At 27.2% G+C, this 17,284-nt stretch overlaps 1 protein-coding gene across 1 annotated transcript in view; it reads right to left on the reverse strand.

Annotated features, from left to right (window-relative positions):
- Window positions 1-10,556: 10,556 nt before the first annotated feature.
- LOC111623141 (homeobox protein abdominal-A homolog) overlaps window positions 10,557-17,284 on the reverse strand; it is a 44,435-nt gene continuing 37,707 nt past the window's right edge. Inside the window, exon 3 of the mRNA XM_023365627.1 lies at window positions 10,557-13,592. Coding sequence (XP_023221395.1) covers window positions 13,126-13,592 — 467 coding nt within the window. The 3' untranslated portion in view covers window positions 10,557-13,125. The remainder of the gene's footprint in view (window positions 13,593-17,284) is intronic.

Consider the following 17,284-nt stretch of genomic DNA (forward strand, 5'->3'; position numbering starts at 1 on the left):
ATATGTCTTATAACAAAGTTATTTTCCTCTTCTGCACATGAATAAATTTAAAAATTTTTTTAGTAGGAAAAATGTATTCAATTTTAAAATGAATTTTCTCATATATTTTTAGAAGATAAATTGCAAAAATATTTATTATTTTTAAATAAAAATAACTTATTTAACATATATTATATTATTTAAAGCAATTTAATTTGGATATTTATATTAAAGCTTTCTAAAAATGTATTTGCTAATAAGCTAGTCCATTTTTTGTATTGTGCATGGATCATATTTATATTGTAGATTTTGTATTATGTATTTTTATAATAAGAAGACTAAAATAAATAAAATAAAAATAAATAAATAATTTAAATTCATATAATAATAATAATAATAATAATAATGAAATTGTCTAGAATAAAAGATTTGCTCGGATTTTTATCTAGTTTGTTAAGTAAATCAATAAAAGTAAATTATAATAATGCCGTTTATAAATATATTATACAGTACTACTACAGTTTATAAATTATAGTCCACTTGTTAAGAATGTTAATTCTATCGTTTATTCTATAGATTATTATGCGCTAATATGTTTCTATTTGTATAATTGTTATAAATGTATTTACTTATTTTTATTCTCTAAAATTTGTTCAGTAAATAACAAAATGATTTATGCTAGAATTGCGAGTAAAAACTTCTATAAAATTCGCTAATTTAGGCCTATATATAAAAATTAATGGGTTAGGTTTATTTTCAATGAGAATTTCACAACTTTCCTGAAAGGAACATTAAAAAGTCCCTAACAAAATTATTACAAATGATTACTTCTACACGAATTACTTATAAGTATTTTGAGATAAATTTACATATTTAAAAAGTATGTAACTAATATTTCATATTATTTAAATTTCACAATAAATCTTTATTTAAAAGTATACTGATATTGAGTGAATAAATAAACGTATATAAAATTGAAAATATTTTTAAACTTATAATATTAATAGCATTTTAAATGGCAAAATTCATTAGCTTATGAAGTAAATTCGCAATTCAATTAATATATAATTAGTGAACTTATTAAAATTGCGCCGTAAAAATAGTGTAAAAATTCAAAACTCCAATCGTTATCTTTTGTTTAATATTGTTTATATTGATGCTAAACTTTTCCCGTTATTTTTTCCTTATTTTTTAATGTATTAATTTGCATTTGATCATAACGGCTTACACAAATTGCCATCTTGAATTCGAAACAAATATCTTCATGAATTACTTAAAACGATTTTATCTAAATCGAAATTAATTGCTTTATTTCATGAATTAATGAAGTGGTATGGGAATAAAAGTAAAATATATGAGTTAAACCGGCAACATTTCGGTATTCTTGACAGAGAAAAATGAATAAAACGACAATAATAACAAAGAGAAATCAGAAGTTATGAAACTGTACAGATTCATTTGCTGCGAAACCAGAACTCAAAGATTCACTGGACCATCCTGTAAATATACCGTCGGACTAGACATATTTATACGCACGCGTCGCCCAGTTAGAGCACTCTGACGCTGTCCGTATATCTCCACTAACGGTCAGAGTATCTGGCAGTTCACTTAGTTCCTGCAGAACCACTTCGCGGTTCGCTCCTAACGAGCCACAAATTTCCCCTTTTTGTATCCACCCCCTTCTTCCATTGCTGGCTCTCTACACGCATGAGAAAATACACGCAACTATTCGAATTTGGATAGAAAAGGGGGGTTAGAAAATTCTTCCCTCCAAACCGTGAAAGAGAGTTTGAGGTTAGAATAATATTCTCCCCTCTTAAAAATGCTTTTTATGTGTATAAATTTTATTCAAATTTATTTCTTTAGTGTTAAAGATTAATTATACAGTTATATTAAAATTAGGGATTTTATATTAAGGGAAATAAATTATTATTTTTTTAAAAATAATTTTCGTTATAAAATCTTTTTATAGTGACAATTAAATTTAAATTTAAATTTTTATTTTTAATTAAGTTTTAACAGCTTATCAATGAAATAAACATATATATATATAAGAAATTTTCTCGAATATTTTAGAGTTTTGAGGGACATTTTAACCAGTTGTGTACTTCAGTGTAATGTGTAATAATAGTTTATCTGTCTCCATTAGCTAATTAATATTCTAAAAATCACACATATTTACTAAAAATTCAAGTTTGTTCTAGTTTAATACATAAAAACATAAACTAATTGCAAAGATTCCTATGTCACTCGCATAGTTTACAAGTAAGTTGTATACACTGCATCGGTTTACAAGCTGAAGAACACTACGAATTGCGTATTTTATAATTAGTTAGTGTGACGAATTGTAACATGAACTGTAAACAGTCACACGCTTTTTATGATATTTCATTTGATTTATTAAATATTATATTTAGGACATCTTGTTAATTAAGTAACCATAGTAGCATTACTCAATTCCTGCATGTAACATGATATATGACTAATTTCGTACAACGTAACAGATAGGCCAAACAGCATTAAATTATTTTTAAATACTCAACCTTCAGATATTTTTTTACATATTAAGAAATACTCTTTCTCGTAAATCAAGCTTTCAAATTAAATTATACAAAAATAATTCAACTAAATACAGATTTATGGAGTAAATTTTTAAAAATTATTTATAAAAAAGCGAATAAATAAGATTGTAAATATCTTATAAGTTCTCGGTTAAGAAATCGAATTCATTCTAGAGAAACTCGTACACTCATTTATTATAACGTATAATAATTATTTTCTTAACATTCTGAAAGATTTTTCTTTCATTTTGTGAGATAATTCAATTCCTGATTCAGTTTCTTATATTTCGGAATTTAGAAAAACATCTTAAATATGTGTTTTGCTTAAACATAACTCAGCATTTTTCTCTAAGTATGGAACCAATATATAACGGATTGAGAAAGTATTTCATTGGATTGGTTGAATAAATATTGATTTTCTGATCAGATCCCTACATAAGTATGAATTCAGCATTGGTTGTTGGATAAGAAACTAAGATGGCTGCTTTTAGAGGAAAATCGATCCATTCCAAATTTAATGGCGCCAAGGAAGAAACGTTACATTCACACCAAATACAGTTTTTCAATTTCCATATTTTTATGTATAAATACTGAAATTTTGTTATTTAAATTTAAAACCGTTAATTCCTACAGATAAATTAACAGAAGGCAAACATTTAAAATTTTAAATAATATTTTAAAGCTTTATAAAATTACTTATCAAATATTTTTTTGTAAATTTTGAGAAAAGTTTTATTTTGAAACTTAAAATTTAAACGNAAACGGCAACTTCAACGTAAATCATATGCAAATTGTTCGAAAATTTACTTTATTTTTTCAATCATTTTATGAATTTTAAGGTTTATTTATTTTTTAAGACATTCTAAGACAGCACAAGTCTTTATTATCAAAAATTCATAGACAATCTTCTATCTTGTTATTTAGCTTAAACAACAATTTAGACGATCCTTGTTAATAGTTCAGAAGGATGGTGTTAAATTTTTGATGATCGGAAAAAACATGATTACAAACTAAAGTTTCTCAAAAAAGAATCCATATTTATTGTTATCTATTGCTAAAAAGTAAATGAATTTACTAAGAAACAAAGTAAAATAATTATTGTTCAATTGTTTGACTTTTCACTTTATATTTTATTGTATCGCAGCATATTTTAACAAAATTCTTGTAAAGGAATTCTGAATTTTATAAATACAGTATATCGAATTTTTTTAAAATTGATAAATTAAAAAAAATCAAAATTATTAAAGAACAAACTGAATACTATAACATTATTATTGAAATTTACTACAGAATTTTATAGGCCTAATACTGAATAGATAGTTGCATGAGAAAACTTTGAATACTTGGGTTATTGTTGGGTTGCTTTGAATTAAACATCTTTCATATATGCTTTTAGTGGCACATAAAGTTTCGATAGTCGATCAAGCGACGACTAGAACCATTAGATCCGTAAAGAATCCTGCGACTCCATTACTCGACTCTGGTATTCCGACACCTCATTCCCTGCTCTTAGTCACTCTGAGCACGAAGAAGACTTATCGGTATTACACCGTCTTTGCTAACATAGCTTGAGGCAATCAGACCAGATTCCACGACTGCCTGTATTACACAGCCTAACGTGTCAGACAAGATCACCTTTCAGTGAACTCGGCCTAATGACTGCCCTGCCTAAGCCGTCTATGATGCTGTAAGGCCATGCATTGGAGACCATTTCGTTCTTCTCTCCTCTCAATTTCTCGTCAAACTTACGAAATGACCTCATCGACTTTAGGATGTTCATCTAGATCAAGATAGCTTCTTGTACCAAAAAATCATAGGCCGTCTGTAGTAGGCAATTCGGTTAACAAACTGCCCTACTATACCTGTCTCCCAAAATGGCAATGCTCGAGTTACTAAGATAGAAATTCGCTTTTTATTTTATATTATATTAGAAAATATTAAGTAATATTTCAGATTTTTTACATAATATATAATCTAATAATTCTTTTATAAATTAAAATTAATATTTAGGTTTATATTGTGAACTTTTAATTGGAGAATTAATTAGTTCTGTTAGCTTATTGACTTTTTAGATTAAGTCACTAAAAATTAATTATAATAGAATGACATTAAACTTAATCTTAATTATAAAAACAACTGAAGTGATCATTCGCTAAGCATAACAGTTAATTACCGACTTAAGAATAAGAGAATATTTTCTTTGGGGTGGTGTGCTATTTATGAAAATGTCTTTTGTCTCATCTCACTCTATTTGTGAATCCGAAGGGGATGTCTTATATTTATTATAGGGATCCTATTAGTCTTTGGAGTGAAAAGAATAAGTAATTTACACAGGCATCCTGACCAAGTCAGATAAGTTTATTATGTCATAAATTTCTACTCCTTATGTAATATGCAGGTTCTCAATGATATATTTGACCGTACTGTTCTCATGATTTAAAGTTTAATTACTCCATACCAATATTTTTTATTGTTATTATTATCCGCAGATATAAGTCGAGAGTTATATCCAAATTGTGTTATTTTTAATTCGTAGTAAAATATAAAAATAATCAAAATTTTTCGAGTATTTACTTTATTCTGTTAATAAACACTTTTAATTCTAATATATATATATATATATAAGCTATTTATTTTTAGGCAATTTAAGCGTTAAAGAAAACATTAATATGTATTTTAATAAAAAAAAATATTCGTATTTATAATGAAAATTTTAAATTAATAGAAACTTTCAAACGTTATTTATATATTAAAAAGGCGAAAAGAATTAAAAGAATTAATATAAGATAAAGAAAGCATTCTTCTATAAGTTAATCTTCTGATAGAGCAGTAGAACACGAATCCCTTACAGGATGCACTAGATTAACTTATTTTGGTAAGACTCTTTTCTCCTTATGGAGTGTCGTAATGGATCAATTTTAAATTAAGAGTGATGCACCCTTACATATATTACTGACGTCTTTCTTAACTCCATTTATTGTGCACAAAGCAGGCTGTGAAGGCCGATCTTTCATTAAATTAGGAAAGTCCCGGAGGCCATCCGGGACAATTTGTAAAGTCTTCTTTATTCTGTCTCTTTTATTTTCTCCTTTAGGGTCACCGCCTTCCTAGGGACAGGATTCTGGTTGGGCTGTATTGGAGGAAACGCTTGTTACGTAAAGAAAGAAGGTGGTCGCCTGGCAGGTGAGCTCTTCCTCTTGAAAGAAATCTCATTTCTTCACAAACCAGCTTCTGGCGAGGAGTCATACAGCCTTGAAACACGGTTGTTAAATATTCAGTTTCATTTGTTTATTTATTTATTTATTTTTTTATTATCTTTTTCCTAGTCTCTAACATTTTCTTTTTATGGTTGTCTTATTATTTATAACTTAATTTTAAAATAAACTTACAATATTGGATTTAGTTTACTTTAGTTTACAAAATTTATTTTATTTGATTGGTTTACGTTATTTTAGTCTATTTGAATTAATAATGATGTTAATGAAATGCATATACAGTTGCAATTGTGTTAAACTTTGTTAAAATAAAACTTAAAAGAAGTATTGCATAGAACTTAATAAAATGAATTTTTGAATACTTATGAATAAATAAAAATTAAAATTTGAAAGTTCAGAAAATATTCAAATTTAATCATTAATTTGTAAAAATTTGGATTGCAGGAAAACAAAACAAATTCATTTATTTATAAGAAACTCATTTATATTTTATAGTTACATCTTGTATCTTGCTTTAGATATAACCTGAGTTTATATCTCGCTTCTGTAACTTTTTACTTTAATAAAATTTAAATTTATTTTCTCTCTTGATACGTTTCTTTCTTCTTTTTATCTAATAATAATATGAAAAACAAGAAAATAAAAGTATGTTTTAACAAATAAATAAATCATAAAGATGGATATTAATGAACAAATTAAAAACAAATAGGCCTATAAGCCCTACACTTTAAATAAATCAATAAGAAGAATTTGACGATTAAATTTCAGAGTATTTTTTAAAGCTTGTTGCACGTTTGATTCTTCGTGTATTCATCATTTTCTATAACGAATTAAATTTTTGATTTTCAAATTAAATTTATGATTGATTGTTTCCACGTAACTATTTTTTCTTTTGTATTTTTTTAAAGTTAAATCTAACAAAGGTATTTTATCGATCGCTTTAACACACACAAAGCTCGCAAGTTACTAACAGTTTTGCCATAAAAAAATGAGATAACACCAATGCCATAAAATTAAAATAACGTTTCTTTTTATAAAGAAGGATATTTTATAATAGGCCTATAAATGTTACTTTTAGTAAGCTATAAAAGAAAGCTCTCTTTATTTTTAAAGTGATATACGAGAAAGATTATCCTGATTATTCTCACATCGTAAAAAGGCATTATAAATCGAATAATAATTTTTAAATGGACATAAGCTAATTATTATATCATACAAATGAGCTGGAATTTCTGTCCAATTTTAAATAGTCTATGCACTGTAATATCCAGATTCGATGTAAATCTACAATAAAGAACTATTATAGATCATATAGGCCCTATATTCTGCGTGTTCTGTTTATGATTACCTTTAGATTTATATATGTGTAAAATAAATAAACGAGGAAAGAGTTTAATTAATTAATTATAACGTTATATTAAACTATTTTAAATATTTGAAGCCTAAATGTCTAGTATGACCTATGCCTACTATGTAGAGGTTTACATAGGTATACAGTAGTTCTATAGGCCTACATTTATAAGCAGGAAAACTTTTCTGTTGGAAGGTTGTCTCTACTTTTGCTACATCGACAAGAGGTAACATGGCGATCATTCGGACTGTAGCCTCGTTTCGGTTTCTTTCCAACTATTGGTTGATTTTCTACGTGACAGTATTGGTCGGTTGATCGCTTGAATATTTATCACGTGAATTCTCACACGTTTCCAGTAGGGTCTGAAAAGTAATTTTTGTAGTCGACAGCTGTCGAAGTTGTATCTGGTTGGGCGAGCTCGTAAAGCATAGACAGACAAAGAAAATGTTGTACAGAAGTCATCTTACGGAATAACATACTGTCCGTTTCCAAGCCTAGGGCGGTGTCTTTTGTATTACACTTCGACCAAATTGTAATGCGGATGTCAACGTATACGTGAAATATCGCTTCACTTCGCTAATGGCTCTAACAACTACCGCACTATTGTTTCCAGTTCACAGTAATTGTATCCCGACCTTCATTTTTTTCTGGAATATTCTGTTATCACAGATTGTCCTAAAATTTGTTATAGTATACATAGCTAAACTAATATTTATATTATTCAACTATGTTATTTAGTCTAATTTGTTTCGAGTATTAAAGAAATTATGGAAAATCTTTATACTGTACTTCCAGCGAATTGTGACTAAATCTGACTCTCAAAATTTAAATATATAATATTTTGAATTTAGGAATATGTCATCTTCGTGAAAGCGTACTCGAATTAGACTATTTTATTGCATTATAATAATATAAAGTGTAGTAATAAAAATAAAGAAACACTTTAAAAAGATCTAAATTTTTATAAATTCTTCCAAAAAAAATCCAGTTTTAAAATAAATTAATTTAAAGAAAATATTTTATATCTGAATCAGCACGTTTGCTATTCAGTAATGGATATATTAAACAAAATATAGCATTAATAAAAATTTTTAAAAATTTTATATTTTATTTTTCATAATAATTTAGAATAAAACAAATATCTTATACACATTTAATAATTTTTTTTCAAATTAATAAGTCAAGTTTTTACATAAAATATATATTAAATAAAGTCTTGAAGCATTTAAATTTAATTTTAAAGAGAAACCTTTCAAATATAACTGTTGCGATGTTGAGAATGTTAAATTAATTCACATGTTTAAAAAGTGTTTTGGTTGGCTTGAAGTTAGGCTTTTGTCCCTTGTTTTGGTGCTCGGGAAGTGTCGCCCCCTATACCTCCCATCAATGGGCTAAAAATCTTATTTTTATGAGCAGAAACTCAAAATTATTTATTTAATATTTGATCTTGTTTTCATAGTTCGAATTAAAGTGATAAGCTCTTTTGTAATGATCGATTCTATCGAATTGGAAACTTTTCTTAGATAAACTACATTACTGTATATAGAGCATTATTAAAAACAATATTATTTTCTATTATTTAGAATTTTATAATTTATAATTATTTATTAAATTTGCTTATTAATTAATACAACGACGATTGTAAATAACCAAATTTATCTCACTTTTTCAATAATTGTATATATCGGTATTTTATATGTTAAATCCTATATAAATTGAATTCAGATAAAATTCAGTCCAATGAAATAAAGATAAAAAGTATTCGACAATTATTTAACTAAAAATTTAATTATTGTTTTATTTTTAAATTTTATAAAATTATTTTTAAAATATTTTGTAGGACTTGTAATTTATTCTGGTGTTATAAAGGTATACGCCTACTCAAGGCTGCAAAGAATCTAAGTATAATCTTTCGCGTATAGACTTATAATAAATTCAAAACTTGACAGGTTTTTTCTTTTCTTTTCTTTTTACTTGAAATTTATAAATGCTAAAATTAATTGTAATGCTACTTCGCATTACGAAACACGTTTTAAAGTAATTTATGAATAAACCAACGAAAAAAATTGGTTGTAAAATATTTCGGAATTTATTTTAAAATTTAAGATTAAAAAATAAATTTATACAATTTTTGAAACGCAATTTTAGCGTAATTTATAGAATTTTTTAAATATAAATTTGGTTTATTAACTTAACGTGCTCGATTACTATACGGTTAATAAATTGAGAAAATTCATTATTAGAAAACTTTATTCTGAATTCATTTTTTGCAAGTTATAGAAAGCCTAATTATAGAATTAATTTTTAATCAATTAATTTTTTAGATTATTTATATCAGAAATTTAAATATTGACAACTAGTCTCAATACTACTCATTCAATTTACTTTCGAACAAATTCTATTCATTAAATTTAATAAGTTTTTTATGTTATGTAAATTTTTGCTAAATATAAATTTAATTTTAACTTGATATTTTAATATTAGTAAAATATTCCAAAAAAATTTTTAAATCTAAATGTAATTAAGAAAATTTCTGTTTTGCTGATTTAGAAATGATTCTTGTAATTAAAATTAATATTACAACGCCATAAAAACGTTGAATATAAAAATAAAACGTTAAAAAAATTTCCTTTAAACTAATTTGAACTTATCAGTTATGTCCTCGGGCCTACTAGTTGGTTAATTGCACAACCTAATAGACGGAATATCAGTTCTCTCCTTAGGCCTACTTAGCTATATCTAAATAGCCATCATAAAAAATATATTATCTAATCTGTAGACCCGTCTGTCCTGTAGGTCTGAAAGATTTTTTCTTCCTTTTTTTTTTGTAAAAAGACGTTAAAATTTTACGTGTTAGGTTGTTTAAAGTGAAAGAAATGATATTAATGCTTTAAGTTTGTTATTTAAACGTCTTTTATTATAGTGTAAAACTAGACTACTGTGTCATTTTTATTTTTTGTTTTGAATCTTATGAGGGAATAAAATCTTTTATTTTTTAATATCTAATATGGGAAAATATGAATAGAAAGCTGTTACTATTTGTTCGTGTAAATCTAATGTTAAGGCCTATATATAATTTTAAGTCATATAAAACAAGTTCATAGACTGATAAAATTTATTTATAAACAATATTTATCATCAATTTTTCATAAAGGCTTATAATTATAAATGTAGACCGATAATTTTAGTATTCAAGCATAAGGCATTAATTAATTAAGCACTAAAAATGGCTCTACTCTGTATTTTAAATGAAAATTTTTATTATTTCAAACTTATTTTCACATAAGAAAATCGTAAATTGCTATGTTTATATTAAATCTAACTTCTTTTTTTTCCTTTAGATTTTAACATTTATCGACACATTTATAAAGCGAAAATTTAAATAAATTTCACGTTTATCGGAATGTAATGTAATGATTTGATACAAGAAAACAAACTAGACACACATTCTATTCTCACAGCATGTTTATTCAGCACATCATGTATATCCGGCAATCTGACGTATAATTATAACGTATTTGACTATGACTTCGAAGTCTCGGTATTCGAGTGATCTTCTAGTCACATATCTGGCTACTTAAAGCCAAAAGCTACAGCTCGGCTCAAGTAGTACCGAAAGAGGTATAGTACATGAACATACACCACCAATGGGGCGCTCGGATTGACAAAATCACTATTATCTAATCGACAAAGACACGAAATTAGCGTGAGAACTTTTAGATGTATTTAACCTGTAAGAGATTGTACAGGAGTTTTGAGCAGAGGAGGGATTACTGGTGAATTAGACATGTCACCGTGCAAGAGTAAAAGCACCTAACTATTTCAATTTTTACAGTCACCATACAACAACTGACGTGATTGGGTGCTGTGTTATGACGTCACGTTACCAATTTTACATTAATACTATAGCCGAGAACATAAATTAAAAAGGACCATTTCCTCTAAAACGTGGTTAAAATGTCAAAACTTTCATTCCATTGCACTCTTATATAAATAGATTAAATTGTAATTTATTGCATAAAATTTCATATTTTGATGCTTTATACGTGGTTTAAAACCTTCATACCATAACTAAGAAATTTAAACATAAACAAAATCTTACCCAACCAAACTCTATATTTGGAAAGTTATGATTTTTAGTTAGAAGAAAAACATTCCTCAAATTTTAAAAATCTTCTAACCGAGTCAAAGCTTATGAAAAAAATGAAATTGGAAGATAAATCACATCATCTGAAATAATCGCAACGTTGATCAATGAGATATTTAAAGATGAAATAAATTATAGTGGAACTTGTACTGCTTCGACCTAACATCAGTTTGGAGCCCGTGACGTCAGATCACATCAAACGCTTTCATAGTACGAATTCTGGATACATTTAGCCTACTGTACGTCTGGGCAAAATACAATACCCCGTTTGCAGTAGTAATTTTTTTTTTTTATTTAAGAAACGTCTATTTGCTTACGATTTTATGACATTGAACTCGATCTACAGCGGACGATGACACCAGACATTCTTTTTCGGATTAGATTAGGGCGAGGATGAACATTCACGCTATGGAATATATATTGTACGTGTATTTACGTGTTAGGCATACATATCCATATATACATCTATATATGCATATGTACACATACATGTATAATAAGAGATTAAGAGAGAGACAGATACACGTGCACTTTATATGGATACTAAGTTTTTCTTTGTTTAGAGAGGAAACGGCAACTTCAACGTAAATCATATGCAAATTGTTCGAAAACTGATATGATTTATTGCACATAACAAAGTTTCTTTTTTATATTTCATTTGAGTTTGAATAAAAATCAAATAAAACAATGCCCTATTAGATCTATAATCAGAAGTTAATATCCTATCTTTAGTAAGAAGCAACAAAGATTGTTGTAATGTTAAGAAATACTTGCAGGTATGGCACAATTGACTCGAATCATGTTGGCTCAACATACTATATGGCACCATTTAGGCCTATATTTGGCAATGATTTCGGAAGACCTATTGCCAATTTTCCAAATATTAACATTATAGAATAACCAACAAGCATACATTTTCTATTAAACTCATAGAATATGTTGCAAAACAAAACAAAAACATGATTATTATCCTTATTACTTTATTAATCTTTATTTTAATTTCGAAGCAATTCGAAATATATTTTCATTAACGAGAATGATGATTGCCGTTTTCCCATATTAAAAACATGAAACAAAACACAAAGCAAAAATATTCAAGTCCTTCAGACCATTAAAAGTTAAATCCAAAACCTTCTCTAACCATAACAATTAGAATTATTTATTTTATCACAAGAAAAGCGAAAATATAAAAGGAAAAAACAGTTTAAAAACAACTAATTTTAAAATAAGAAAAAAAGACCCTGTGCGTAAACAGCAAACAAGCATACGCCATATTAAAAACCCTGATTTTTCTTTGAAAAAAAAACAAACAAAAGGCTATCGTTACCATCAGATATAGCCAAAATATTAAAATCAAAGGGGAAAAATATATATACTAGTTCTTAATTACATAACGAAGGATTATACAGAACAACACACATTTGTATATTTGTACAAAACATGAGGATGAGACGATTTTAGATTCAATCGCCTAATTAACAGATGGGAAGCCCCAAACTGGAATAACATAATTTGAGTTACAAATGGAATTAATGATTTTAAAAATTAAAAGACTTTTAAATTAAAAATATAATTTCCTAAATAACTGCGATTAATTACAATACTGCTATCGACGTAAGTAAAATTAAAAAAAAACAAAAAACTTTCAAAAATGAAAGTAGGTTGATCAATTTCCCTGTATTATAATATAAAAGACCCATTCTTGGGGTCAGTTGAGGAGAACCAAATAAACGATTTTCAAACAAAAGTCAGCACAAATTCCAACCGTCCTTTTATATATATATATATTTATATTTATATCGAAAGTCCAGTCCTTAATGGCTAGCTTAGCAAATACGAATCGATGGTCGTCGGTAAACCGTCAACTTATATCTAAGGTTGTTGAGCGTTGACAAAATCTGGAGACTTCCCCGAAGAAGACGTTTCTTCGTTGGGCATTCTATTGACAGAGCGACTAACTACAATGGCCGCACCTGGACTACTCCCTCGGTCGGCCGCTCCCGCATCCGAACTATCTATAGCTTGTTCTTTGTTTTGTGCCTGCGGTTGATCCAGAGAAGACTTCTTGCTCTGTTTGTCGTCGTCTTGCTCTTTCAGTTTGGCCTCCAGTCGTGCTTGTTCGTTTATTTCCTTGACGGCTCTCAGCTCCTTCTTCAGCTTCATTCTCCGATTTTGAAACCATATCTTGATCTGCCGCTCCGTTAGACAGAGAGCATGAGCGATTTCTATCCTTCTCCTCCGTGTCAGATAATGATTGAAGTGAAATTCCTTTTCCAGTTCCAAGGTTTGGAATCGGGTATAAGTTTGTCGTCCTCTTCTACGGGGACATCCATTTGGTCCTAATAAAACAAAATTTATGCAATAAATTTTAAAAAATTTGAATTATTTTAAATATTTAATTAACTATAATAAAAATTTATTCATTATAATAGCTTAACAACTAGTATTTTAAGTAATTTAATGCGTATCGGAGCCGAAAATCATATTTCTGTCTATAGGCCTACAGATCTAACAAAATGCTGTTTATTAAAGAGAAATGTTTTTCACTGAGAAGTTTCATATATATTAATAATTTAATATTTATATATCTCAAATAGGATTCACATCTATAGAATTATGAAAATCAAAGAATATTTTATTACTAGTAAGACCCTGTCTACAATATATTTACTGTCACTTATTAGTCAAAATCAATTGGTAACACCTGTTTCTTATGCCAGTGATATTTCGTCTTGTGATCATATAATCAATATAAGTTCAAGACTGTTTTATTTATATAAAAGATAAAAATAAATATTTTTATTATTGATCTGAACCGATAAATTAAAAATTTTAATATAGTCAACAAATCATCTACAAATTTAACGAAACACTCCCACTTGTATAAATTATTAAGAGAATAGGTAAGAAAGAAAGACATTTTTAATTTTAAAAAATGAAACATTAAAAGGAGGAAAAAATATTGAAGAAAATTTGTCAACAAGCTAATTTATATTTAGGTCTAGAATTTCTGTGACGTAGTATATGATATTTCTATATTTAAAGGTTTATTTTTATTATATTCTTAAATGCGCATGTTAAATACGTGTTTAAATGTATAAATTACGTTTCTTAAAATAATAAATTTTACGATTTTTTTATAAACTTAACGCACATTAAGAAATACTAACGATATATTTTTCCGATAGATTCGAATTAATTTTTTCGATAGAACTTCTAATTTATTTTCGGTAAATGTATTTATTTATTCAATAAAATTAAAATAAAAAACATTAATAATAGATCTTATATTGCATCAAAACATGTAAACATCTCATTAAAAATAGGGAAATTTTACGAATAAGTTTAGCTCAGTAATTAAAAATTTAACAACTCTGAAGTTTATTATTTTAATAAATAATAAAAAGTTGTATACTGACTAGATTATGGGAATGTACTGTACTAATAATTGTGAATAAATTTCAAAACTAATTTTTTCTGTGAACTTAAATATGCTTTACAGCTAAGCTAAAGACATTGAAATACACAAGAAATTTGATTTAAAAAAGCGAATGCTATGCTGTTTTTAATTAATTAATTACATGGAAACTTTTTTCAAACGTATATTTAAAATTTCGACTAAAAATATTTATTTAATAATTATTGCTGTTAAGGCCATGTTCTCTGCAAGGATCACAAAGTACTGTAACTTAGCCTATATCCATATAAAAATTCAGAAATAAAATAATAAACAAAGTTTTTAATGAAAAAAAATAATATAAATAATAATAATGGAGTAAATTTATCATTATAGATAATAAATTCAAAACCAAACAAGAAGCAATTAAATTACGCGTGAGGTTGCCAATATTAATGAATCATTATTTAATATTAATGATTATTTTTAGAAAACACTTGTAGATAAATTTTCTTAAACTGGTTGCTCAAACGAGATTCCGACAAGCATCTAACAATATAAACAAGGAAGTGTTATTACGTCACACTCAGCTGTCTCATTGCCATGCACTGTCCATCTGTTCCAATTTTAACTGCCGACGTAGAGACCACTAAACCTCGTGACGTCATCTTTACGATCCATGACGTAGGACCATAAACATTTTACAACCTAGACATAGGCTAACCCGATAGCTTAGTTCCACTTTCCATACATTCTACTCGACATTTAAGTACTATTGTACACTTTAAGATCTTTTTTATATTTATTTTCTAAACGTATACGAAACTTACATTCTTCGTCTTACTGTCGCATGATCTATAAAGTAATTTCTTAGCTTTGAGTATATGAATTTTGATAAATGAATCATTTATCATTAGTTAATATCCTCTAAGCTTTATGAGAATTAAAACTTTTCTCTTGATCTTACTTTATAAAGGATAAACCTAGTTTATCAAACTAATTAGTAATATTTATCTGAATCAATCAACACTAAACTTTTATGTTTCGATCTATATTTTTATCACATTAATCCTAGATTTTTAACCATATAAATAATAAATTTACACTGTTATAATTCAAGATTTTCCATTCCATTTACCCTACAATACAACTAAAGACTTAATTCATCTAGGCATAAAACCTAATATTAAGTTCAAGAGAAATAATTTGAAATCAAGATATAATAATATAATAAGAATATTTTAATGTATGAAAATTTCTTAACGTCGGGGCGTATATTTAAATTACTTATATATATAAATTATTTAAATATTCTTAATTTAAGTTTTCAATGTTGTGAATTATGTTTTCACTGCTACAAGTGTTGGTACGTAAAGATAATTTGTTTAAGAATATTTGTAAACTGTAAAAATTGATATATATATTAACGAAAAGATTTCTTTAAAAATTCACATTATCCCAACAAATTATTTAGGCCAACATTTTAAAATTGAACTGTGATAAATCATTTATAATTTAATAAAATTCAGCTACTATTTTCTTTAAACCAATTGAAAAGTCTATTACTGACTTAATAAGTTGAATTTCTCATAGATTTAATTCGATTAAAAGCTCTTGATATCCGATAGTTAATAATTTTTATTAAATTAAGATTAGAAGCTTAAAATTTGAAGCTTAATAGCTTAAAGCCATACCATTCAACTTTTCATATAAAGTCATCTTTCTCAAATTTTATGACTAATTCTCATCAGTTTTATTTTCTTAAAAAATATTTTAAAAATAAAATTCAGTGAGATTTATATCTTATTTAGGATTTCGGTTCACAAGCCTAGCTTATATAATTTCATATCAATAAATTTTTTATTCACTATACAGTATATTTGAATATTCTAAATGTTTACTCATATATTGATGTTAGATCATTAACTGAATCTTGATTTATCTTAGCCCATAGGCTGAATAGGATGAATTTCATATAATACTTAGATCAATGTCAATAAAACAATATTATAATATTTAAATATCAGTATTTTTTAAGATAACGAATTTTACTTTATTTTGAATGAGTATTTCACGTGAACACGGCTATTTTGATTTTTAAAATATTTAATTACATTAATTACAATAAGAAGAGAAGCACCAAGTTTCAGATTCAAACCTATTACATCCTGCGCCATTTCTGTTTTTGCTCCTTACAATGACGTCAGAGCAACACGCCCGTAAGGAGGCTCAGCCAGTCCCACAGAGAGTGGAAGTCCCCTGCCATTGGAGGCCCAGGAACTGGCATATCGTTACTTTTCTAAGAGAAAGTCATTTTGCTTCTCAATTTCTCTTTTTTCTGTACACGGTAGAACGTAATTCAGTGAATCAGAATGCATTAGGAATCAAGAAAGGATGAAAAAAACAGATATATTATTGCATGGCGAGCTAACTGAATTACTCGAAATCCCCATACACAACACAGACACAGCTATTACTCATCTCCTTGATTTGATTAGCAGTCGAGAGGGAAGAAGTCGGCAGATGTGTGCCGGGTTAATGGTTCGTAGTGTGATGAAACGACGTGGGCACGATGTCCATCGCTGGAAATCACGTGCCATCATCCGTCACAAAGATGCGCTGAAATGATACACT

This window comes from Centruroides sculpturatus, unplaced genomic scaffold (assembly GCF_000671375.1).
Source record: "Centruroides sculpturatus isolate CEXI.00-Female unplaced genomic scaffold, Cexi_2.0 scaffold144, whole genome shotgun sequence".
Classification (NCBI taxonomy): Eukaryota; Metazoa; Arthropoda; class Arachnida; order Scorpiones; family Buthidae; genus Centruroides; species Centruroides sculpturatus.